The sequence below is a fragment of the Hyperolius riggenbachi genome, chromosome 7 (genome assembly GCF_040937935.1).
Source record: "Hyperolius riggenbachi isolate aHypRig1 chromosome 7, aHypRig1.pri, whole genome shotgun sequence".
NCBI lineage: Eukaryota > Metazoa > Chordata > Amphibia > Anura > Hyperoliidae > Hyperolius > Hyperolius riggenbachi.
The window spans coordinates 165,794,467-165,818,582 of NC_090652.1; the positions used below are offsets into that span (position 1 = coordinate 165,794,467).

A 24,116-nucleotide genomic window follows, 5' to 3' on the forward strand; every position below is an offset into this window, starting at 1 on the left:
AGCCTTCTTCTGAGTTGCGGTGGTATTAGCCTTCCAGGTCAGGTCGTCAGAGAGGGTCGTACCCAGAAGGCGGACGCTAGGAACCCTAGCTACTTCGGTACCCTCGATGTACATCGGGGGGGGGGGGGGATTTCTGGTATACTAAAATCAATGACCATCTCCACAGTTTTGGCTGTGTTGAGAACCAGCCTATTCTCTCTACACCAATTGCAGACTCTGTCGACCTCCTGGCGGTAGGCCTGCTCGTCATTCTCACTAACAAGGCCAACAATTGTGGTATCGTCCGCAAATTTGATGATTTTGACAGAGTCCGCAGTGGAAGTGCAGTTATTCGTGTATAGAGAGAACAGGAATGGTGACAAGACGCAGCCCTGAGGGGCTCCAGTGTTTGTCACTCTGGGTCTGGGGACTATGTCGCCCAGCTTCACAACCTGGGACCTGTTCGTTAGAAAGTCTGTGATCCAGAGGCAAAGAGTAGGATGAACTTCCAGCTCCGTGAGATTGTCATGCAAGATACGGGGGCAGATAGTGTTAAAGGCCGAGCTGACGTCCAGGAGAAGGATTCTAGAATAAGAGTTCGGCCTGTCTAGGTGGTTAGTGATAAATTCCAGGCAGATGTTGATAGCATCGTCCGTGGACCTGTTTGCTCTGTATGCGAACTGGAGAGGGTCCAGTCGGTCTAGAGTAGTGTTCTTGAGCAGAGACAGGACCACTTTTTCAAAGGTCTTCATGACCACTGATGTTAGGGCCACGGGCCTGAAGTTGTTTAGGTCTGAGACCCCTTGCTTTTTCGGGACGGGAATGATGGTGGATTCCTTGAAACATGTAGGGACCTTCCCTTCCCCGAGGGACCTGGCATAGATAGAGGTGAGGACGGGGGCCAGCTGCCGTGAGCAGGACTTCAGACATGCCGGTGACACGCCATCAGGGCCAGATGCTTTCCTGGCATTCAAAGAAGACAGAAGGCGAAGAACGTTGGTCTCGGATACTGTCAGGGAAGGGCATGTGCTCGTTCAGTGCGCCTAGCAGCAGGGGGGGGGGGGGAGAAGGAGTTGACTGCCCCCCAGGGGAGGCCGGGACCTCAAACCTGCAGTAGAAGTTGCTGAGTTCCTCGGCTAGCTCGGAGCAAGGAGTAGCCTGTTGTGGTGGGGGCTTATAGCTAGTGGCAGCCTTCAGGCCCTTCCAGACAGCCCGAGGGTCGTTTGAGCGGAGGTTGTTCTGAATCTTTTCAGCATGTGACCGTTTTGCAGCACGCAGTTCCCTGTTGAGGGAGTTCCTTGCCGACCTGAAGTCCTCCAGGGAGCCAGACTTGTGAGCGGCTTCCTTGCGCTTCCGCAGTTGACGCAGCTTATTTGAGAACCACGGTTTATTGTTAGGGTAAATCTTGAAGGACCTGGTGGATACCAGGTGGATATATATATGTAAACTGAACAGTACATTAAAATGACACTGGCAAATTTGCTTGCATTTAACAAACTGAACTAAACTATTTCAGACATCTGTTATCCAAAACAGTCTGTAAAAGGCTGTTTTGGGTGGCGGTATTTCAGCATTCTCTATATAGATATGCTGCTTGGCTCCTAGCTGAGCAGCATGAACTACTTTATGGATATGGTAGAGGATAATATGCTCAAGCAGCACCATGCAGCACCATGTTGGGCAACATGATCAGTCCAGGCGGATCAGTAAAAATACATGCATGGGGATAAAAGAGAAAGTGCTCAGACCAAGCAGCACCTGACATACTGTATATGACAGCAGCAAAGGCTTCTTAACTTCTCTCTCTCTCTCTCTCTCTCTCTCTCTCTCTCTCTCTCTCTCTCTCTCTCATAAGGAGACAGAGAGTTACCCAGTACTTTGGGAACAAGTATGCTTAGTAACCTGGGAGTAACTTAGAAGAAAAAGAGAAAGCTGTACACTGCATGCAGCACCTGACTGCAGGAAAGGCTTCTCAGCAAATATAAAGGCACATACTATGCAAATTACTTCTCCACCAGAAATACAGCAGGTCAGGTGTTGCTTGGTCTGAGGACTTGCTCTTTTTCTCCCTATACCCAGTAAAGAGAACAATGACATTTGGGGACACCTATACACACTTTAGATTTCCTGGTGAAGGATCAGGAGCAATTGGTTTGTCTGACAAAAATGTAAAGTGTGTATGTGGCTTAAGTTATGTATCCACTGTCCCTCTGAATACAGAAACGCTTCACTGTATTTACAATGGTATACAGTTTAGCATTGGTTGTTACTATTATGATGTGAATTTGTTTTGGACAGTTAAAGAAGACCTCCTAAAGGATACCTGATATCTGAGCGCTATGGAAACTGCAACCTTAACCATCTACAGTGTTTTCTAAAGCATATTAGAAGAGTCATTAAAGGGGTTCTTCCGAATGAAGAAAAAAAATAAAAAGTGGTTTATGCATAAACTATTAAACATCCTTCTAAAATAGTGTAAAAATTGAATCAAATTGAATAGAATCATGATTCCGACATGTCAGATTGAATCAAATCAAATCAGTGAATCAAATCAAATTGAATCGAATCTGACAAAGAATCATATGGTGTAGATGGGACTGATTCATTCTCCCAGCAGCTTATGGCTCTTTTCACAAACCAGTCTCTGCATGGCCTCTGGTTGCGTAGCAACAATGTAAACACATATTCAGCAGCTCAGCGGAGCTCAGCCGTTAGGGCTATAACGGCGATTCCTGCTAGAAGTGGGGTATACCACTGAAAACTACTTAGGCAGGAGTTATGGTTGTGTTATGGTTGTGAAAAGAAAGTAAAAAAAAAAACAACCTCTAACAAATGGATTAGCCTCCCAGCCGTCATCCGTCACTATTTACATTACATGTTGTATTGATGAAACCATTCATTTTAAAAAAGAAAACTTTTTACACTATTTTAGAAGGATGTTTAATGGTTTATGCATAAACCACTTTTTATCTTTTTCCTCATTCGCGAAAGAACCCCTTTAAACCTGATTTCTACACTTGTTCTAGGAAAGTAATCTAAAACATATTATAACCAAATAACTAGCATTATACCCAGGAAAAGGGCATTTTTTAAAGAAGTGAAACATGGCAATCCAATTGCACTCTAATAGCATGGAACAGTTTACCATTAATACAGCATCCAAACCTAAAACTGAATTATACTACACACATACAGTCATGGACAAAAATATGTCAGAGAATGACACACTTCTTGGAAACGCACCCTTACATTTCTCTACTGGAATTTTTGGACTATTCTTCATTTGTCAGTTGCGCCAGGTTTCTAAGATTTGAAGGGTTCCTTCTCCCAACTGTTCTCCATTGGAGCGCTATGGGTTTTAGATCTAGGCTAATTACTGGCCATTTCATAACTCAATCTTCAGATATTTGTTGTAAACCATTTCTGGGTATTTTTAAGCATGCTTTGGCTCATTGTCCTGCTGTAAGACTCATACCCTCTGGCTGAGACTCAACTTTTTGGCACTGGGCCCTACATTTCATCCCAGCATTCTTTGGTAGTCTTCAGATTATATAATGCCTGGAGCAGTAAAGAAACCTAAATTATTTTGTCTACTTCCAGAGAGATTAGCAACAGTTTTGTGGGCTATAAACTTTTTATTACAATTATGTGTACAGCTGGCACAGGAACACTGGAGATAGGGCCATATCCTATTATACAAACTCGCCAGGGATAAGCGCTGGCAAGTTCTTAATCTAGGCGATGGGAGCATCACCTAATCCAATAAAATTTAACACCCCCTGGGTGGTAAAGAACCGTTTTCATTGGTCCAGACAATGGACCAATGGGTAGCCCTCGGCAGGAGCTTCAACGATGCTTTGCCAGGGCTCAGAGAGAACTACAGCGATGGGACTTGCAGAGAGGGGTGGTAGGTGTTCGACACGCAGATGCAGTGTGCAGGTAAATTGATCAGGTCTCAGCTGCGGGGGGCTTTGGGCAACGACCGACAGGCCGATGGGGAGCTCTGGGGGTCTCCTTATTAAATAAGATCCCCAGATGCAGCAGCGGAAGAAGATGGCAGACATTTGGCAGGTGTGCACGCATCTCTGGGGCGCGAGGCAGCAGTGCCAGGGTGCTGAAGGACAGCACCACAGTGCAAAACATCTCTCCTTATCACCTGAGATATAGGAGCATCGCTCAGGCTTTACCCCGAGTAATGCTCCATAAAGACCAGCCATTGCTTGAAGGAAACTGGCAGTAGGGTTTGCCGGTAATCCTCGTGCAACGGCAAGGTGATAAGTCGCTCGCATTTCCAAGCTACTTATCACCTAAAATAGGATAAGGCCCATGTGCTTGTAGCTTTGGGATCATCTATACTTTAAACTGGTTGAAAGTGGGAATTTACACTATTCTGATAAGGTGGCAGTAATTTTGTCCAGGCCATTTTTGACGTTTTGTGTGTAATGTTTCAGATTTTTTTCCGCTGCTTTTTTGTATTCTTGCAGTGCCAACAAAAGAAATAAACATGACAAATACGGAAGCATTTATACTTGCATCAATTTTCTGGGAGAAGTGGTGCCTTTTCTTACATAAATACAAGGGAACCAATATTTTTGCCCATGACTGTATTTGTATAAGCTATTTATTAAGAATATCAACAAAAAAAATCCATCCATTAGCCAGGATATGAAATGTGATATTCCTATTCTGCTTGTCATTGCTCAAAGAGAATCACAATTTGGATTAAAATTTCTAGTATGTAGAAGTACTTTTCAACAACCATAGCATGTGCATGTACACCCCTTTTATAAATCTTTAGAAATGCCAATGTGGTGGCATCTTTGTTCCAAGTATGTATATGAAATTATTGAAAAGGTTAAATAAGTGCATGATTTTTAATATAGTAAGTTTACTGATGTGTTTGTTTACTCATAGGTTTCATTTCCATCTCTCTTAAGAGATAAGTCAAGTTAGAGCAGAAAATGCTCGTTTAGGATTTATTATATGTAATAGATATGATCAGCAGTAAAACTGTAATTCAGATTATTTTTCAATGTTAATAATTATGCCATGCATGCATGAGAGATACATTAGGCATCTTGGGAATTGTGTGTATGATGTGTAACATCAACTGTAGCAAAAACATTAATACACGTCATTCGATTTTCAAAAACAGGTGGGTATTAAAAATACCCACTTATAAAATAAGTGAGAATTCCCATGACAAATACACAATAGACAATATTTATTTATTTTTATGCTAAATACTGTAATTGGTAGACTTTTATAGAGTTAATATACCTAATTATGGCTAGAGCAAGTAACTCTTTATATGAATATAAGATCTGTTTTTTTTATCATCTTATGTTTAGGACAAGCATGTTCTCTCTGTTGTGATGATTGAAAAGATGCTGGAAAAGTTCAAAAAGTCTAATGAATTTTTAGAGCTCATTTTGAAAGGACTTAACGACTACTTGGAAAAGAAGCGTTTGTTTTTCCCTCGTTTCTTTTTCTTGTCTAATGATGAGCTTCTCGAGATTCTTTCAGAGACCAAAGATCCAACGAGGTAGGTTTTAATGTATTGAAACTACTTTGTCATAGTCCTTAGTACTAAAATCCAGACTTCACTTGTGATTTAAAGACAACGAAGACTGATGTTTTTGAACACTGAAAAGTTAAATAATAAATTCATATCCTTTAAGAACACATGCACTGCCATTGCCTTGAGAGAACAGTTGAAATTTTAGATTCGTGCTTAAAGAACCACTATGTAAAAAAAACTGTAAAATGTCAAATATATTTGTACACATGCATACCGGAAAATCCCCTCCCCACCCAAGCAAACTGCACAGAAAATGACTTTTTTCTTTGCCACTTACAGTAGCTGTTAGTAAACTGATGGCTGTAAACCTCTTTTGTAGGTTTTGGACTAGTCCTTCTTCCTATGGGAAATTATCATTATCATTTTTTCCTTCCTTTGTTTTCAAAATCAAAACGTCAGTGGTACAATCCAGCCACCAGAGTAGTGGTATGTAAAAAGCCAGGCTAGTTGGCAGCTTTGTGTAGGTCCTTGTCAGGGAGTGCAAAATAATAAGGGAAACGTTTACAATCCACTTCAAAGAATTGTACTAGTCCACAGCCTGCTGTCAGAGGCTCAGAGCTGTTTGTGATTACTAATATCTACTGTAACTGTCAGATTCATAGGAAAAAAAGTAATTTACATTTTATTTTACATATATTTTAAATGTCACCGTTTTTTATCGAGGTGGTATTTAACCTTTTTCCTTCAAGCCAATTTGTCCCAAATGCGAACATCTACTGTCAAGCAGTTTTTAGGCATTTTGCACTCATTAGGTTTACTTAAGATTTTTCATAGAAGGAATTGGGGGAAAAAGGGAAAATGGGGGGAAAATGTGTATCCATTTACACATATCCTTCCCCAGTCCAAGCAGCACCAACTTCTGCACTAGGTTGCTGTAGGGACCAATGCCAAAACCATTTTGCAAAGTCTAGGACATACAAGGTATGTCCTACCTTGTATGTTAACCCATTTATCTATTGTGCAGTGCTGGGTAATATGTTGGTGCTTTGTAAATACAACAAATATTAAGAAATATTAATAATAACCTACCTCCTACCACACAGTAACTCTCTACTGAATATTTCACAGCCCCACCTAGTGTTTCCACCCCACCCTTTAGATTGTAAGCCTCTGGCAGGGTCCTCCATTCCCTAGTGTAATCTACAGGATCATGTGCTCCTGTCCTATGACAGCCTGTACTTGTATTACTGGGCCTACCTAACCAGCCCATATCGCATGATCACGTATTTTGTACAATTTGCATGTATATCTTTGCTCTATGTTGTATAACCTTGTTATGTCGGTCATCCTTGTATCATTGTGTATATGTATTATCCAGCGCTGCGTATAAATAATAATAATTACAATAAATAATAATAATACATCTTTTCTCAGTATCTAAATTACATTTACCATTTCATAAAAGGGTGAGCATGTTGGCTATACAAGACCAATGTTTAGGAATGTTGATTATGTGAATTTAAATTGTTATGTGCTATATTATGTATATAGCATCCGATTGGATAACTTCAATACTTTACACGCAACAGGTCTACAGTTTCCTGTTTTTGATTTTTCCCTTCTTGATTAATGGGAAACCATTAGCAGTAGGAATGACCTAAGTATAACAAATATAAACATTACATTTTCAAAGGCTTGCCACACTTCATAAACAACCAGGTACTAATTATGAAACATAAACTATGCAAATCCAGCAACAGGCAACTTTGTTTGTATTTTACTAATGCTAAAAGAAATAACAGTTAATGAATTGCTGTAATTATTAATCAACAAACATTTTGGGGCTGCACAAGATATGATAACAAAAACCTAAGCCAGTTTTTTGCAGCCAGCCTAGAATTTGAAGGTTCCTTGAGGACCCAGCAGGGGTTCCCTAGTATGAAGCCATGAAACATCCACTTTGTAAAGGAGGAATGCTTTAACCACTTGAGGACCCACCCTTTACCCCCCCCCCCCCCTTAAGGACCAGCGCTGTTTTAGCTGATCTCTGCTGGGTGGGCTGTGCAGCCCCCAGCACAGATCAGGGTGCAGGCAGAGCGACCAGATCGCCCCCTTTTTTCCCCACTAGGGGGATGATGTGCTGGGGGGGTCTGATCGCTCCTGCCTGCCTGGGTGTTGCGGGGGGGGGGCACCTCAAAGCCCCCCTCCGCGGCGAAATTCCCCCCCTTTCCTCTCCTCCCTTCTTTCCACGGAGATCCGAGGCTGCACAGGAACGGATCTGTCCTGTGCAGCCTCTAACAGGCTCCTGCCTGTCATGTGACAGCGATCCCCGGCCGCTGATTGGCCGGGGATCGCTGATCTGGTACAACGCTGCTACTGTTAGCAGCGTTGTACGAATGTAAACAAAGCGGATTATTTCCGCTTGTGTTTACATTTAGCCTGCGAGCCGCGATCGGCGGCCCGCAGGCTATTCACGGAGCCCCCCGCCGTGAATTGACAGGAAGCAGCCGCTCGCACGAGCGGCTGCTTCCTGATTAATTAGCCTGCAGCCGGCGACGCAGAACTGCGTCGCTGGTCCTGCAGCTGCCACTTTGCCGACGCGCGGTATGAGTGCGCGGTCGGCAAGTGGTTGAGAGTGTGCCTTCTGCAAAATAAATACCCCTATCCCCCCAATATATAGCTGTTATGTGGGGGCTCACTGAGATCAAATTATTTGGAGGACAAAAGGTTGAGAAAAGCTGACTTATAGTGTATGGTGACATCTCACACCATTGTAGGTCTAATATATAATTAACCTTTGGATACTGCTCTCTCTCTCTCTCTCTCTCTCTCTCTCTCTCTCTCTCTCTCTCTCTCTCTCTCTCTCTCTCTCTCTCTCTATATATATATATATATATATCCCAATATGTAACTAGAGCCTTCTCAAAGGGGGGGGGGGAGGGGAGTTGTGAGCTATTTGTTAACAGTACCTACTGTTTAAATTATTTTATTGTACAAAAGAAAAAAAATGAAAAAAACAAAACAAAAACAGACTATACAGTTGTAAAGGAAACATACCTATACCTCACATCCTGTAAATGTGTGGTACTAATAGATCAAGTATAGCCATTACAAAGCTAAGTAAACCATCACTTAAATCACCTATGTAGCAATTGTTGAATGACTAATAGTCTCTAATTCAGATCCAGTCTAGACAGAAAACAAAATATAAAGATGTTTAGAGAAAGAAGAATCTTGGAAGAGAGGAAGGAGGAAGAGGTGAGCTGGGGGGGAGGGGGTACTATCTAGTACTTCCTATAGATTTTCAGTAGTGAAGGCTCAGTAAGTAACTATTAAAAGGTGTACAGGGAGTTCTCGGCTTCTCAGTTTATTTGACGTGTTTAAATTACACGCATTTAATATGTGATGTATTAGATCAGACTTTTTTTTTCAAGTACATGAGTATCAGGATCTAGGCAAAAGTACTGAGGATGCTGATGTAGCATGGTGGGCAGCACAGTAATGTAGGGATAGCACTCTTGCTTTGCAGCGCTGGGTCCTTGGTTTGAAACCCAGCTAGGGCGCTATCTGTATGTTTTCCCCCTGTCTGCTTGGGTTTCCTCAGAGCACTCTGGCTTCCTCCCACATCCAAAAGAACAGATGAGTAAAGTTAATTGGCTTCACTCTAAATTGGCCCTAGACTATGATGAACATTTGGCTATGGTACAGATGAGAGAGTGCTCCTCTGACAGACAGTTAAGTGACAAGACTAAATACTGGTACTCTGTACAGCAATGCAAAAGATGTTGTGGCTATATAAATAATAAAGCAATGCAAAATATATGGAGGTCTTAGTTCCTTTACAACTCTAAGGTCCCGTTTCCACTAGCCACCGCGCGGCTGCACTTCCGGGTCTGTGGGTACGCAGACGAATCTCAGAAGGCATGCCATGCACGGCTATGGGATTCGCTGCCTCCCGCATGAAAACTGATGGCAATGTCGGCCAAATCGCTAGGGCAAGCCATTCGGCCAGCGGGCCATTATTTCCTATGATTCCCTGGCATTGTTTTATTGCAGAGAGATACCTTAGGGTAGTTGGAAGGTTCAGTGGAGTGCTCGTTAAGTTTAATGAAGCATTGGTTAAACTATTGTAGCATAACATAATTTAGCAGTGCATGCTATGGCTACATAGCGTGTTCTGGAAATTACAACACTCGCTGCTGTCATTAAACTGCTCTGCTGTAGCAGCGCAGCTTAGTGAATCAACCCCAATGTGTTTCTGCAAAATTAAGTTACCAGAATATTCTAAAAACACAACCCCTGTATATTATTTCCTGAATACAAGAAAAATAATTCAAGTAGCAAATTTTATGCACACATGAAGAAAATGTATAAACTTTTTTTAAAAATTCACCAGGTTAAAGCATAGCAGCAAAACCCTGGACCATCTGGAATGCACATTACTGAAATAATTGGACAGAGAGTGTTTCAGTAGTCTATGAACACTGGATTCATGCAGAGAGTATATAGCCTTGTCCTTTCCTCTAGCACACAAGTCTAGAGCATGTGAGGTTAGCTGAGGGGAATATCTGTTGTAATTTAGAAGCCATTAAGTACCAGCAAGCCGTAATTGTACAACTATAGTCTTGTTGTGAAGAAAACTGTATGTGCTACAGTAACAATTTACCATAACAATTGCATAAATCTCATCTGAAGGCTGACTTGCACTAGTAATAACTATATAGAAAAGTGTAATCTCCTATATCAATGACCACCCCATGAAATCAAATATACAATAGAAGAGGAAAAAAATAGGAAAAGAGTTTAGCGGCCCAGTAATTATTCAAAATGAGTATAAAACTTAACTTTTAATTAAAACAAACAGTAAAGAACAGTCCTTAGTACAGGTTGTTCTCATATTAATAGGCTATTTATACTAGAACAGCGTGTACTAAGGACTGTTTTTTGTGATGTCATACTAGACCATTGGTTGGTATAATTAAAAGTTACGTTTTATACTAATTACGAATATTTACTGGGCAGCTAAACCCTTATCCTATTTTTTTGCTCTTCTATTGTACATATGACTTGCACTAGTGACAAGCATATTGAGATGATGTGCCCTTCCCAGCAATTATCTGTGAATTGACATATTGCCATGAAGATGGATTCAACTGATTTGATTTGTTATACAGTAGTTCATTACACATCACCTCATACCTTTTTAATACTACCTTAAAAACACCTTAAGTAAGAGTGATATGGAAGCCGCCATATTTATTTAGTTCTGAACAATACTAGTTGCCTGGCGGTCCTACTGGTCTCCATGGCTGTGGTAATGTCTGGATCACTCACCTGAAAAAAGCATGCAGCTAATCCAGTCAGACTTAAGCCACTTCACCCCCGAGAGTTTTTTCCCTAACGGGCCAGAGCAATTTTCACCTGTCAATGCTCTTCCCTTTCATTTGCCATTAACTTTTCAATACTTATCACAACAAAATGATCTATACCTTGCTTTTTTCCCCACAGATTAGGCTTTTTGGGGGTGATATTTGTGTTCAGTAATTACTTTACTTTCTATGCATTTTAAAGGGAAAAAACAAGGAAAAAAATGAAAAAATACACAATTTCTCCAATTCCACCCCCTATAGTTTTAAAATAAACAATGCTACCATACATAATACCCACACATTATATCTGCCTATTTGTCCTGGTTATCACAAGGTTTGAATTATTTCCCTAGTACAAAGTATAGTGACAATATATTATTTGGAAATAAAGGTGTATTTTTTCAATGTTGTGGTTTTCGTTTTCTCATTGCACATTACCAATCATTACAAGCGCTTATAAGCAAAAATGAGAATAAATACAACCTCATGGCATACATATTTAAAAAACTGAGGCCCTAAAGTAACTTTTTATGCATTTTCTTTTCAATTCTGTGTCTTTTGGTTTTTTTTACAAGTGTTTTATTTTGGTACAAAGTATATGAAAATAAGTATTTGTGATTAAAAACTGTCAAAACCCGCTGACTTTAGTGGTTAATAGCAAAGCCCCCTCCACATAATATCAACACCAAATTTGCAGGATATGTTAAGTAGAGCATTAAGAACAAGGTGTGACATGTTTTTTTTTCAAAAAGACCTTATAGTTTTTGAGAAAATCAATTTTAAGTTTCAAATGAAAAAAGTATTCATGTTTAAAAAAAGCCAAAACCCGCCGACTTTAGTGGTTAATAGCAAAGCCCCCTTACAAGATATAAACCCCAAATGTTCAGAATATGTTAAAGAGAACCCGAGGTGGGGTTCTGACAATGCAATCCACATACAGAGGCTGGGTCTGCCCATACTGCCCAGGTCTCTGTTGCTATTTCAATCTCCCCTAAGCCCCCCTGTGCTCTGCTATCCCCCATAAATCACAGCCACGCTGTCGACACGCAGCATGTTGCAGCGGGCTGTGTTTATCTCTGTACTGTCACTCTTCTGCTCCCCCCGCCTCCTGAATAGCTCCGGTCCCCGCCTGCGTCCCTTCCCTCCCTGCTGATTGGAGGGAAGGGACGCGGGCAGGACCAGAGCTATGCAGGAGGTGGGGGGAGCACGCAGAGTGACAGTACAGATGTAATCACAGCCCGCACAGCACGGCTGTGATTTATGGGGGATTGCAGAGCGCAGGGGGAACTTAGGGGGGATTGAAATAGCAACAGAGGCTGGGCAGTATAGGCAGACCCAGCCTCTGTACGGGGAATGCATTGTCAGAACCCCACCTCAGGTTCTCTTTAAGTAGAGTATTCAGAACAAAGTGCAAAAAAAGCCTGGACATTTTAAACCGTCCATTGGTCCATTAACAGGGATAAATTCAACGTTTTAATATTACTGGCGCTCTTGAAGTGGTTAGTAACACATCTGATCTGCATGATTGGTCAGAGTGTGTGGCTAAAAGTATTAGGGGCAGAGGATCAGCAGGACAGCCAGGCAATTTGCATTTTTAAAAATAAATAAATATGTCACACTACATATCCTTCTCACTTCAGGTGTGCTTTAAATATATGCCTCTTCCACTGTGAGTTTCTCTATTCAGATGGCACTGCATTTCAGCTGTTAATTAGGAGGGAGCAAAAGGCATTTCTACTCCTTCATGTCAGCACCTAACAATACCGAAAAACGTACATTCTCCACAACCCTGCTTCCCCTACAGTATCTACATGGGAATGCTGCCACTGCACAGTCATTGATGATTAATTTAGTGTTAGATCCATACATCTTTTATTGGAAAACAATATGACTTTAAGGGCCCTTTTCCACTAGAGCGTTTGCGATTGCTGAATCGCAAACCGCTAGTGATTTTCAAATCGCTACGGTTTGCTTTTTCCCATAGGAATCGCGGTAGGTCATTTTCACTACCGCGATTCATTTTTACTTAATTGCCATCGCGCCACGGAGCGATTATTGCCGCGAATTCGCTATGCAGTGCATAGCATAGCAAGATCGCGATCGCAAACGTCGGGAAATCGCCGGGAAATTTTTAACTTTTGTTAAATCACAATTGCTAGCGTTTAGTGCGAACACTAGCGATTGCTAGTGGAAAAGGGCCCTTAAATATCTTTTTATTCCATTGTCTTGGTGACGATATCTCTTCATTAGGTAATACATTTTGTGTTATTTTCTTACAGGGTACAACCTCACTTAAAAAAATGTTTTGAAGGAATAGCAAAAGTGGAGTTTACCGATGTGCTGGACATTACACACATGAAAAGCAGTGAAGGTGAGGTTGTGCAGCTGATAAACACTATTTCCACATCCAAAGCCAGAGGCCAGGTGGAGAAGTGGCTAGTGGAACTTGAATCTGCAATGATTCAATCTGTTCATAAGGTATGCTTTTTCATCATACGTTATCTAAAGATCTTTTATGGTATTCTTTAAATATGGTATTCAATATCAAATAAATGGTCAATGTTTATATTAAACACTCCATGTGCACTGCAAGTTACAATAACGTGAATATCAAGTAAAATTGATGTAAATTTTAAGTTTCTAGTGGACATAGGAATCACTACAAAATGATTCTCTGTTAGTTCCAGTCCTTAATACCAGCAACTGTGAGAACTTTTAATAATAGACCAACCCTCACCTTAAAAACCTCTATCTCAGTGACACCACCTTTGGACCAGTTTCCTAACTAAATTTAAAAAAAACACCAATAGCCTGAATCTCTTAAAGAACCTGAACTGGAAATAAAAAGTCAAAATTACCATACACAGGTCATACTTACCTCTGGCATAGTCTATCAATCTCTTTCTCCTCTCCTGCGTCCCATTTTTCCACTTTGATCAATGGAATTCTCCGTCCTCCATTTTAAAAATGGCCATTACCCCATAACAACTTCCTGGTCAAAACACTGTTAAACTGTAATATCAGCCACTTGAGCCATAGGGAAACATGGACATTACCTTGCGCATTCAGTTGTAACTGCCAGCTGCTGATATATAACTGGCAGCAACTGGTATATTTCAGTTCTCACAAAATATTGTCACAACTGGAAGGGATCAATGTAAGCAGAAAATGGTGAGCTTCTAAGAGGAACTGACTGTGAGGTTAGTATGTAATATTCATTTGCAGCTATGTCATGTGTTTATTTTAAATAATTTTACTCACTGCAGGTTCCCTTTAAGAAGCATGCAAGTTTAACTATTTTATTTATTACTATATTATTGCAACCACAATCCTCATATGGCTTTCATAACAATTTATCATTAAGTCAGATAAAACACCCAACCATGGTTTCTTAGAAGATGGCAATATACCAAAACATGGTTGAGTACTTATGATATGCTGTTATTCAAGTCACAGCCAGGTGACCGTGGTTACAATAAAGACTTGACCATGAAGAGTATTTTTCATTAAAGAGACACTGAAAAAAATTATGATATAATGATTTGTATGTGTAGTACAGCTAAGAAAAAAAACATTAGCAGCAGAGACACAAGTCTAAAGGTGGCCATACACTGGTCGATTTGCCATCAGATTCGACCAACAGATAGATTCCTCTCTGATCGAATCTGATCAGAGAGGGATCGTATGGCTGCTTTTACTGCAAACAGATTGTGAATCGATTTCAGCATGAAATCGATTCACCATCTGTGGAGCTGCCGCCCCCCTGCATACATTACCTGCTCCGCCGGTGCGAGTCCCGCTTTCTCCGCGGTCTCTTCTGCGCGCTAGGTTCTGGGTTTCGGACCGGCTGGCTTCACTTCCTGTGCGGGGAAGTTTAAACAGTAGAGGGCGCTCTACTGTTTAAACTTCCTGCCGGAACAGGAAGTAGCCAACCAGTCCGAAACCCAGAACCCAGCGCGGAGAAGAGACCTCGGAGAGAGCGTGGGACTCGTGCCGGCAGAGCAGGTAATGTATTGCCGCTTTATTGCGTCGGTCATCGGGCATTCGAACGCCGCTATCGACGCACTCCCGACCCGCCGGCAATCGAGGGAAATCTTCCGCACGGACGGAACGACGGGAATCGTCGTGAACGATCGATTCGGACGTAAATTGATCGTTTGGTCAATGTGTGCATGACGATTTCACAGCCGATTCAATCCCAGTGATCGAATCGAATCGAATTGTTATCCATGCAAATTAGCCATTGAGCTCCACGACTCTCAAAGTCGCATAGAATTCTGCCAGACACTTGAGATAATAAGCTTTAAAAGACAATGGCCTCAATTCACTAAGCTTATCTCCTGTATTTAATAATATTTCTCTAGTTATCACCATGGTGATGAGGCATGTAGTATTTAGGAAACATTTTACCTCAGGCAAAACTAAAGTTAACTCTTTTGTCTTTAAGTTAACTCTTCAATCCTTAAAATAACTCCAGAATAACTAACAGGCTGTTAATTAATTGCGTGTGAAAATAACTACAGAGGAGGTAACTTAACTACAGAGGAGGTAACAACTACAGAGGAGGTAACTTAAGGAATGAAGAGATAAGATAACTAGTGAATTTAGGCCTATGGCCTCAATTCACTAAGATCATGCTGGAGATAATAAGGCAAGAGAAAACTTACCTCCACACAGTGAGAGAGTTATCTTATCTCTTCACTCCTTAAGTTACCTCCTCTGTAGTTAATTTACCTCCTCTGTAGTTATTTTCACATGCAGTTAATTAACAGCCTGTCTTTAACTCTGGAGTTATTTTAACCACTTCACGTTTCGGGTGGTTTTGCTGATCTGTGCTGCGGGGACTCTTCAGCCCGCAGCACAGATCAGATAGCAGGAAGGGCGATCAGACTTCCCCCCTTTTTTCCCCACCAGGGGATGTCCTGCTGGGGCGGTCTGATCGCTGCCGCGCTGCTGTGCCTAGCAGGGGGGGGAGCTCCTCAAAGCCCCCCTCCACAGCGCTATTCCTCCCTCTGCCTCCTTCCCTCCCTCCCCTCTTCGTTATGGGCTGCGCAGGACGGAGATCCGTCCTGCGCCGCCTCAGATAGGCTTCAGCCTATCAGATGCCGGCGATCCCCGGCCAATCAGAGGCCGGGGATTGCCGATCTCCTCTACGCTGCTGCTGCGCAGCAGCGCCGTATGTATGTAAACAGCGGGGAAGATCTTCCCCGCGTGTTTACATTTACCCTGCGAGCCGCAATCGGAGGCTCGCAGGGTGTTCACGGAGACACCCTCCGTGAACTGACATGCAACGGCCGCTCCATGGAAACCGCTTCAGGATTCAGGGGCGTACTTATGAGTACGCAGAATCCTAAAGTGGTTAAGGATTGGAGAGTTAACTTAACCACTTGAGGACCGTGGGCTTTACCCCCCCTTAAGGACCGGCCACTTTTTTTCCATTCAGACCACTGCAGCTTTCACGGTTTATTGCTCGCTCATACAACCTACCACCTAAATGAATTTTGGCTCCTTTTCTTGTCACTAATAAAGCTTTCTTTTGGTGCTATTTGATAGCTGCTGCGATTTTTACTTTTTATTATATTCATCAAAAAAGACATGAATTTTGGCAAAAAAATGATTTTTTTTAACTTTCTGTGCTGACATTTTTCAAATAAAGTAAAATTTCTGTATACATGCAGCGCGGAAAATGTGGACAAACATGTTTTTGATTAAAAAAAACCCATTCAGTGTATATTTATTGGTTTGGGTAAAAGTTATAGCGTTTACAAACTATGGTGCAAAAAGTGAATTTTCCCATTTTCAAGCATCTATGACTTTTCTGACCCCCTGTCATGTTTCATGAGGGGCTAGAATTCCAGGATAGTATAAATACCCCCCAATTGACCCCATTTTGGAAAGAAGACATCCCAAAGTATTCACTGAGAGGCATAGTGAGTTCATAGAAGATATTATTTTTTGTCACAAGTAAGCGGAAAATGACACTTTGTGACAAAAAAAAAAAAAGGTTTCCATTTCTTCTAACTAGCGACAAAAAAAAAATGAAATCTGCCACGGACTCACCATGCCCCTCTCTGAATACCTTGAAGTGTCTACTTTCCAAAATGGGGTCATTTGCGGGGTGTGTTTACTGTCCTGGCATTTTGGGGGGTGCCTAATTGTAAGCACCCCTGTAAAGCCTAAAGGTGCTCATTGGTCTTTGGACCCCTTAGCGCAGTTAGGCTGCAAAAAAGTGCCACATATGTGGTATTGCCGTACTCAGGAGAAGTAGTACAATGTGTTTTGAGGTGTATTTTTACACATACCCATGCTGAGTGGGAGAAATATCTCTGTAAATGACAATTTTTTGATTTTTTTTACACACAATTGTCCATTTACAGAGAGATTTCTCCCACCCAGCATGGGTGTGTGTAAAAATACACCCCAAAACACATTGTACTACTTCTCCCGAGTACGGCGATACCACATGTGTGGCACTTTTTTGCACCCTAACTGTGCTAAGGGGCCCAAAGTCCAATGAGTACCTTTAGGATTTCACAGGTCATTTTTGTTTCAAGACTACTCCTCACGGTTTAGGGCCCCTAAAATGCCAGGGTGGTACAGGAACCCCACTAATGACCCCATTTTAGAAAGAAGACACCCCAAGGTATTCCGTTAGGAGTATGGTGAGTTCATAGAAGATTTTATTTTTGTCACAAATTAGCGGAAATTGATTTTAATTGTTTTTTTTTTCACAAAGTGTCATTTTCCGCTAACTTGTGACAAAAAATAAAATCTTCTATGAAATCACCATACTCCTAAAGGAATACCTTTGGGTGTCTTCTTTCTAGAACGGGGTCATTTTTGGGGTTCCTATACTGCCCTGGCATTTTAGGGGCCCTAAACCGTGAGGAGTAGTCTTGAAACCAACAATGTCGCAAAATGACCTGTGAAATCCTAAAGGTACTCATTGGACTTTGGGCCCCTTAGCGCACTTAGGGTGTAAAAAAAGTGCCACACATGTGGTACCGCCGTACTCAGGAGAAGTAGTATAATGTGTTTTGTGGTGTATTTTTACACATACCCATGCTGGGTGGGAGAAATATCTCTGTAAATGACAATCTTTTGATTTTTTTTACACACAATTGTCCATTTACAGAGAGATTTCTCCCACCCAGCATGGGTATGTGTAAAAATACACCCCAAAACACATTACCGGTATACTACTTGTCCTGAGTACGGCGATACCACATGTGTGACACTTTTTTGCAGCCTAGGTGCGCTAAGGGGCCCAACGTCCTATTCACAGGTCATTTCGAGGCATTTGTTTCGTAGACTACTCCTCACGGTTTAGGGCCCCTAAAATGCTAGGGCAGTATAGGAACCCTGCAAATGACCCCATTTTAGAAAGAAGACACCCCAAGGTATTCCGTTAGGAGTATGGTGAGTTCATAGAAGATTTTATTTTTTGTCACAAGTTAGTGAAAAATGACACTTTGTGAAAAAAAACAATAAAAATCAATTTCCAATAACTTTTGACAAAAAATAAAATCTTCTATGAACTCGTCATACACCTAACAGAATACCTTGGGGTGTCTTTTTTTCTAAAATGGGGTCACTTGTGGGGTTTCTATACCGCCCTGGCATTTTACGGGCCCAAAACCGTGAGTAGTCTGGAAACCAAATGTCTCAAAATGACTGTTCAGGGGTATAAGCATCTGAAAATTTTGATGACAGGTGGTCTATGAGGGGGCGGATTTTGTGGAACCGGTCATAAGCAGGGTGGCCTTTTAGATGACAGGTTGTATTGGGCCTGATCTGCTGGATAGGAGTGCTAGGGGGTGACAGGAGGTGATTGATGGGTGTCTCAGGGGGTGGTATGAGGGGAAAATAGATGCAATGAATGCACTGGGGAGGTGATCGGAAGGGGGTCTGAGGGGGATCTGAGGGTTTGGCCGAGTGATCAGGAGCCCACACGGGGAAAATTAGAGCCTGATCTGATGGGTAGGTGTGCTAGGGGGTGACAGGAGGTGATTGATGGGTATCTAAAGGTGTGATTAGAGGGGGGAATAGATGCAAGCAATGCACTGGCGAGGTGATCAGGGCTGGGGTCTGAGGGCATTCTGAGGGTATGGGCGGGTGATTGAGTGCCCTAGGGGCAGATAGGGGTCTAATCTGATGGGTAGCAGTGACAGGGGGTGATTGATGGGTAATTAGTGGGTGTTTGGAGGAGAGAACAGATGTAAACACTGCACTTGGGAGGTGATCTGATGTCGGATCTGCGGGCGATCTATTGGTGTGGGTGGGTGATCAGATTGCCCCATAAGGGGCAGGTTAGGGGCTGATTGATGGGTGGCAGTGACAGGGGGTGATTGATGGGTGGCAGTGACAGGGGGTGATTGATGGGTGATTGACAGGTGATTGACAGGTGATCAGTGGGTTATTACAGGGAAGGACAGATGTAAATAATGCCCTGGCGAATTGATAAGGAGGGGTCTGAGGGGGTGACAGGAGGTGATTGATGGGTGTCTCAGGGGGTGGTATGAGGGGAAAATAGATGCAATGAATGCACTGGGGAGGTGATCGGAAGGGGGTCTGAGGGGGATCTGAGGGTTTGGCCGAGTGATCAGGAGCCCACACGGGGAAAATTAGAGCCTGATCTGATGGGTAGGTGTGCTAGGGGGTGACAGGAGGTGATTGATGGGTATCTAAAGGTGTGATTAGAGGGGGGAATAGATGCAAGCAATGCACTGGCGAGGTGATCAGGGCTGGGGTCTGAGGGCATTCTGAGGGTATGGGCGGGTGATTGAGTGCCCTAGGGGCAGATAGGGGTCTAATCTGATGGGTAGCAGTGACAGGGGGTGATTGATGGGTAATTAGTGGGTGTTTGGAGGAGAGAACAGATGTAAACACTGCACTTGGGAGGTGATCTGATGTCGGATCTGCGGGCGATCTATTGGTGTGGGTGGGTGATCAGATTGCCCCATAAGGGGCAGGTTAGGGGCTGATTGATGGGTGGCAGTGACAGGGGGTGATTGATGGGTGGCAGTGACAGGGGGTGATTGATGGGTGATTGACAGGTGATTGACAGGTGATCAGTGGGTTATTACAGGGAAGGACAGAAGTAAATAATGCCCTGGCGAATTGATAAGGGGGGGTCTGAGGGCAATCTGAGCGTGTAGGCGGGTGATTGGGTGCCCGCAAGGGGCAGATTAGGGTCTGATCTGATGGGTAACAGTGACAGGTGGTGATAGGGGGTGATTGATGGGTGATTGATGGGTAATTAGTGGGTGTTTAGAGGAGAGAATAGATGTAAACACTGCGCTTGGGTGGTGATCTGATGTCGGATCTGCGGGCGATCTATTGGTGTGGGTGGGTGATCAGATTGCCCGCAAGGGGCAGGTTAGGGGCTAAATGATGGGTGGCAGTGACAGGGGGTGATTGATGGGTGGCAGTGACAGGGGGTGATTGATGGGTGATTGACAGGTGATTGACAGGTGATCAGTGGGTTATTACAGGGAAGGACAGATGTAAATAATGCCCTGGCGAATTGATAAGGGGGGGTCTGAGGGCAATTTGAGCGTGTAGGCGGGCGATTGGATGCCCGCAAGGGGCAGATTAGGGTCTGATCTGATGGGTAACAGTGACAGGTGGTGATAGGGGGTGATTGATGGGTGATTGATGGGTAATTAGTGGGTGTTTAGAGGAGAGAATAGATGTAAACACTGCTCTTGGGTGGTGATCTGATGTCGGATCTGCGGGCGATCTATTGGTGTGGGTGGGTGATCAGATTGCCCGCAAGGGGCAGGTTAGGGGCTGATTGATGGGTGGCAGTGACAGGGGGTGATTGATGGGTGGCAGTGACAGGGGGTGATTGATGGGTGATTGACAGGTGATTGACAGGTGATCAGTGGGTTATTACAGGGAAGGACAGAAGTAAATAATGCCCTGGCGAATTGATAAGGGGGGGTCTGAGGGCAATCTGAGCGTGTAGGCGGGTGATTGGGTGCCCGCAAGGGGCAGATTAGGGTCTGATCTGATGGGTAACAGTGACAGGTGGTGATAGGGGGTGATTGATGGGTGATTGATGGGTAATTAGTGGGTGTTTAGAGGAGAGAATAGATGTAAACACTGCGCTTGGGTGGTGATCTGATGTCGGATCTGCGGGCGATCTATTGGTGTGGGTGGGTGATCAGATTGCCCGCAAGGGGCAGGTTAGGGGCTAAATGATGGGTGGCAGTGACAGGGGGTGATTGATGGGTGGCAGTGACAGGGGGTGATTGATGGGTGATTGACAGGTGATTGACAGGTGATCAGTGGGTTATTACAGGGAAGGACAGATGTAAATAATGCCCTGGCGAATTGATAAGGGGGGGTCTGAGGGCAATTTGAGCGTGTAGGCGGGCGATTGGATGCCCGCAAGGGGCAGATTAGGGTCTGATCTGATGGGTAACAGTGACAGGTGGTGATAGGGGGTGATTGATGGGTGATTGATGGGTAATTAGTGGGTGTTTAGAGGAGAGAATAGATGTAAACACTGCTCTTGGGTGGTGATCTGATGTCGGATCTGCGGGCGATCTATTGGTGTGGGTAGGTGATCAGATTGCCCGCAAGGGGCAGGTTAGGGGCTGATTGATGGGTGGCAGTGACAGGGGGTGATTGATGGGTGGCAGTGACAGGGGGTGATTGATGGGTGATTGACAGGTGATTGACAGGTGATCAGTGGGTTATTACAGGGAAGGACAGATGTAAATAATGCCCTGGCGAATTGATAAGGAGGGGTCTGAGGGCAATCTGAGCATGTAGGCGGGTGATTGGGTGCCCGCAAGGGGCAGGTTAGGGTCTGATCTGATGGGTAACAGTGACAGGTGGTGATAGGGGGTGATTGATGGGTGATTGATGGGTAATTAGTGGGTGTTTAGAGGAGAGAATAGATGTAAACACTGCGCTTGGGTGGTGATCTGATGTCGGATCTGCGGGCGATCTATTGGTGTGGGTGGGTGATCAGATTGCCCGCAAGGGGCAGGTTAGGGGCTGATTGATGGGTGGCAGTGACAAGGGGTGATTGATGGGTGATTGACAGGTGATTGACAGGTGATTGACAGGTGATTGACAGATGATCAGGGGGGATATATGCATACAGTACATGGGGGAGGGGGGTCTGGGGAGAATCTGAGGGGTGAGGGGGGTAATCAGGAGGGAGCAGGGGGCAGGGGGGGATAAAAAAAAATAGCGTTGACAGATAGTGACAGGGAGTGATTGATGGGTGATTAGGGGGGTAATTGGGTGTAAACATGGGTCTGGGGGTGGGCAGGGGGGGGGGGGGGTCTGAGGGGTGCTGTGGGCGATCAGAGGGCAGGGGGGGGGGGGGAAATCAGTGTGCTTGGTGCAGACTAGGGTGGCTGCAGCCTGCCCTGGTGGTCCCTCGAACACTGGGACCACCAGGGCAGGAGGCAGCCTGTATAATACACTTTGTAAACATTACAAAGTGTATTATACACTTTGTATGCGGCGATCGTCGGTTTAACATCCCGCCGGCGCTTCCGTATGGCCGGCGGGATGTTGCGGCGGGTGAGCGGCGTCAGGAGCCGGCGGAGGATCGCGTCACGGATGACGCGATCGCTCCGCCCATGCCCTTACAAGGACCGCCGCCTCTGTGGGTGAGCCGGTCCTTGCAGGGTACACTTCCCGGCCGCCGCTGTGCGTTAGGCGGTCGGGAAGTGGTTAAAGACAGAAGAGTTAACTTTAGGTTTGCCTGAGGTAAAATGTTTCCTGAATATACTACATGCCTTATCACCATGGTAACAACTCTAGAAACGTTATTAAAGACAGGAGATAAGCTTATGGTGGCCATACACGGTACAATAAAAACGTTCAATTTTCCCGTTTATTCGATCTAAATAAATTGATCGGACATGCTGGAAAAATCTTTATATTCGATCTAACGGAATAATCGAACTAAATTATCTAATTGAAAAATTGTACCATGTATGGCCACCTTTAGTGAATTGAGGCCTATGTATCTTTTTTTCCTTCTGCAGGGAAGATTTTCCAGAGCAGGCTAGTGAACTTTTGAACCCATTTAGAATGCTGAGTAGTGTCTAAACTGCAAATATTAGATAATGATGCAATGTTATAAAAAACACTATATAACTGAAAATAAAAATATTGGAATATTTTCTTTGCTACTAAAATTCTATTAGTTGTCCGTATTACACAACCAATTCAGTGTCAGTGTCTCTTTAAGCACTTGCTGTGCTGGGATTTTGAGATGTATTTTTATTGTAACTGTTGCAGTAGTTTTTGATTGTCTTATTATTTATTTGGTTTTTAGTTTTGCTTATGCATAGACATAATCATGTAGGAGATTGAAAATATGGATTTATATGGATAGGATGGGCAGTTCCACTTGTAATATTAATAGTAATAACATCCAATGGCAGTAATAATTGTATATGAGATATTAAAAAAAAATAATAATAATGATAGCAATTATTAATTATATCTGGTTGTCACTAAAATAATTATATTTGGAATAAAATGGATCTGGCAGAAACTTTGTAATGTTTTTAAATAGTAAGGTAAAGGTGACAAATGCTTCTACCTGAGAACCCTAGGGGCTGATTCAAGAAGCTGCACTGCTATAGCAGCGTGAGCTCCATGACAGCACCACGAGCTAAATTCAAGGCTGCGTGCTACACCTGGTCTTAAAGCATAGCATGCCTTCATGCGAGCTGCTTACATAGCAACACATGTTCTTTTAAATACCGGCCACTACTGTGAAGTATCGAGACCGTGATACTTCACTAGAGCGGTCGCTACTATGTTTATTGACATAGTTAGTATGTTAATTAAATAGTAACTTTGTTAGTTAACATAGTAGCGGCCACTCAAGTGAAGCACAGCAGTGGCCGGCAATTAAAGGAACACTTGTTGCTATGTAAAATGCACGCAGAACTAAGGAACTAAGGAAGGCATGCTGCGCAGCAAGACCTAGCGTAGTGTGCAGCCTTCAATTTAGCTTGCGGTGCTGTCATGGAGCTCACGCTGCTAAAGCAGTGCAGCTTCATGAATCAGCCCCCTAGAGAGTTCATGGTTAAATCGGTGGACTACGTCTTCATCTATTTACATTATTCTTGTATCAGAGTGACCAGTGTAAAAATCCAATGAAGCGAAATATATCTATTTCATTGTAATTAAATACATGATTAAATGAGTAAGTCAAAGATCAACTAGATCAGTGTTTCTCAACATAGTATTGGTATGTACCC

At 43.3% G+C, this 24,116-nt stretch overlaps 1 protein-coding gene and 1 long non-coding RNA gene across 4 annotated transcripts in view; one reads left to right on the forward strand and one right to left on the reverse strand.

Moving 5' to 3' along the window:
• The window catches only part of LOC137524699 (dynein axonemal heavy chain 7-like), a 565,826-nt gene that overhangs the window by 175,433 nt on the left and 366,277 nt on the right, over nucleotides 1–24,116 (forward strand). For both annotated transcript variants that reach the window (XM_068244848.1, XM_068244849.1), the window contains 2 exons: nucleotides 5,331–5,524; nucleotides 13,149–13,347. In XM_068244848.1, the coding sequence (XP_068100949.1) occupies nucleotides 5,331–5,524; nucleotides 13,149–13,347 (393 nt within the window). The remainder of the gene's footprint in view (nucleotides 1–5,330; nucleotides 5,525–13,148; nucleotides 13,348–24,116) is intronic.
• LOC137524700 (uncharacterized) overlaps nucleotides 1–24,116 on the reverse strand; it is a 156,651-nt gene that overhangs the window by 59,130 nt on the left and 73,405 nt on the right. The window lies entirely within an intron of this gene.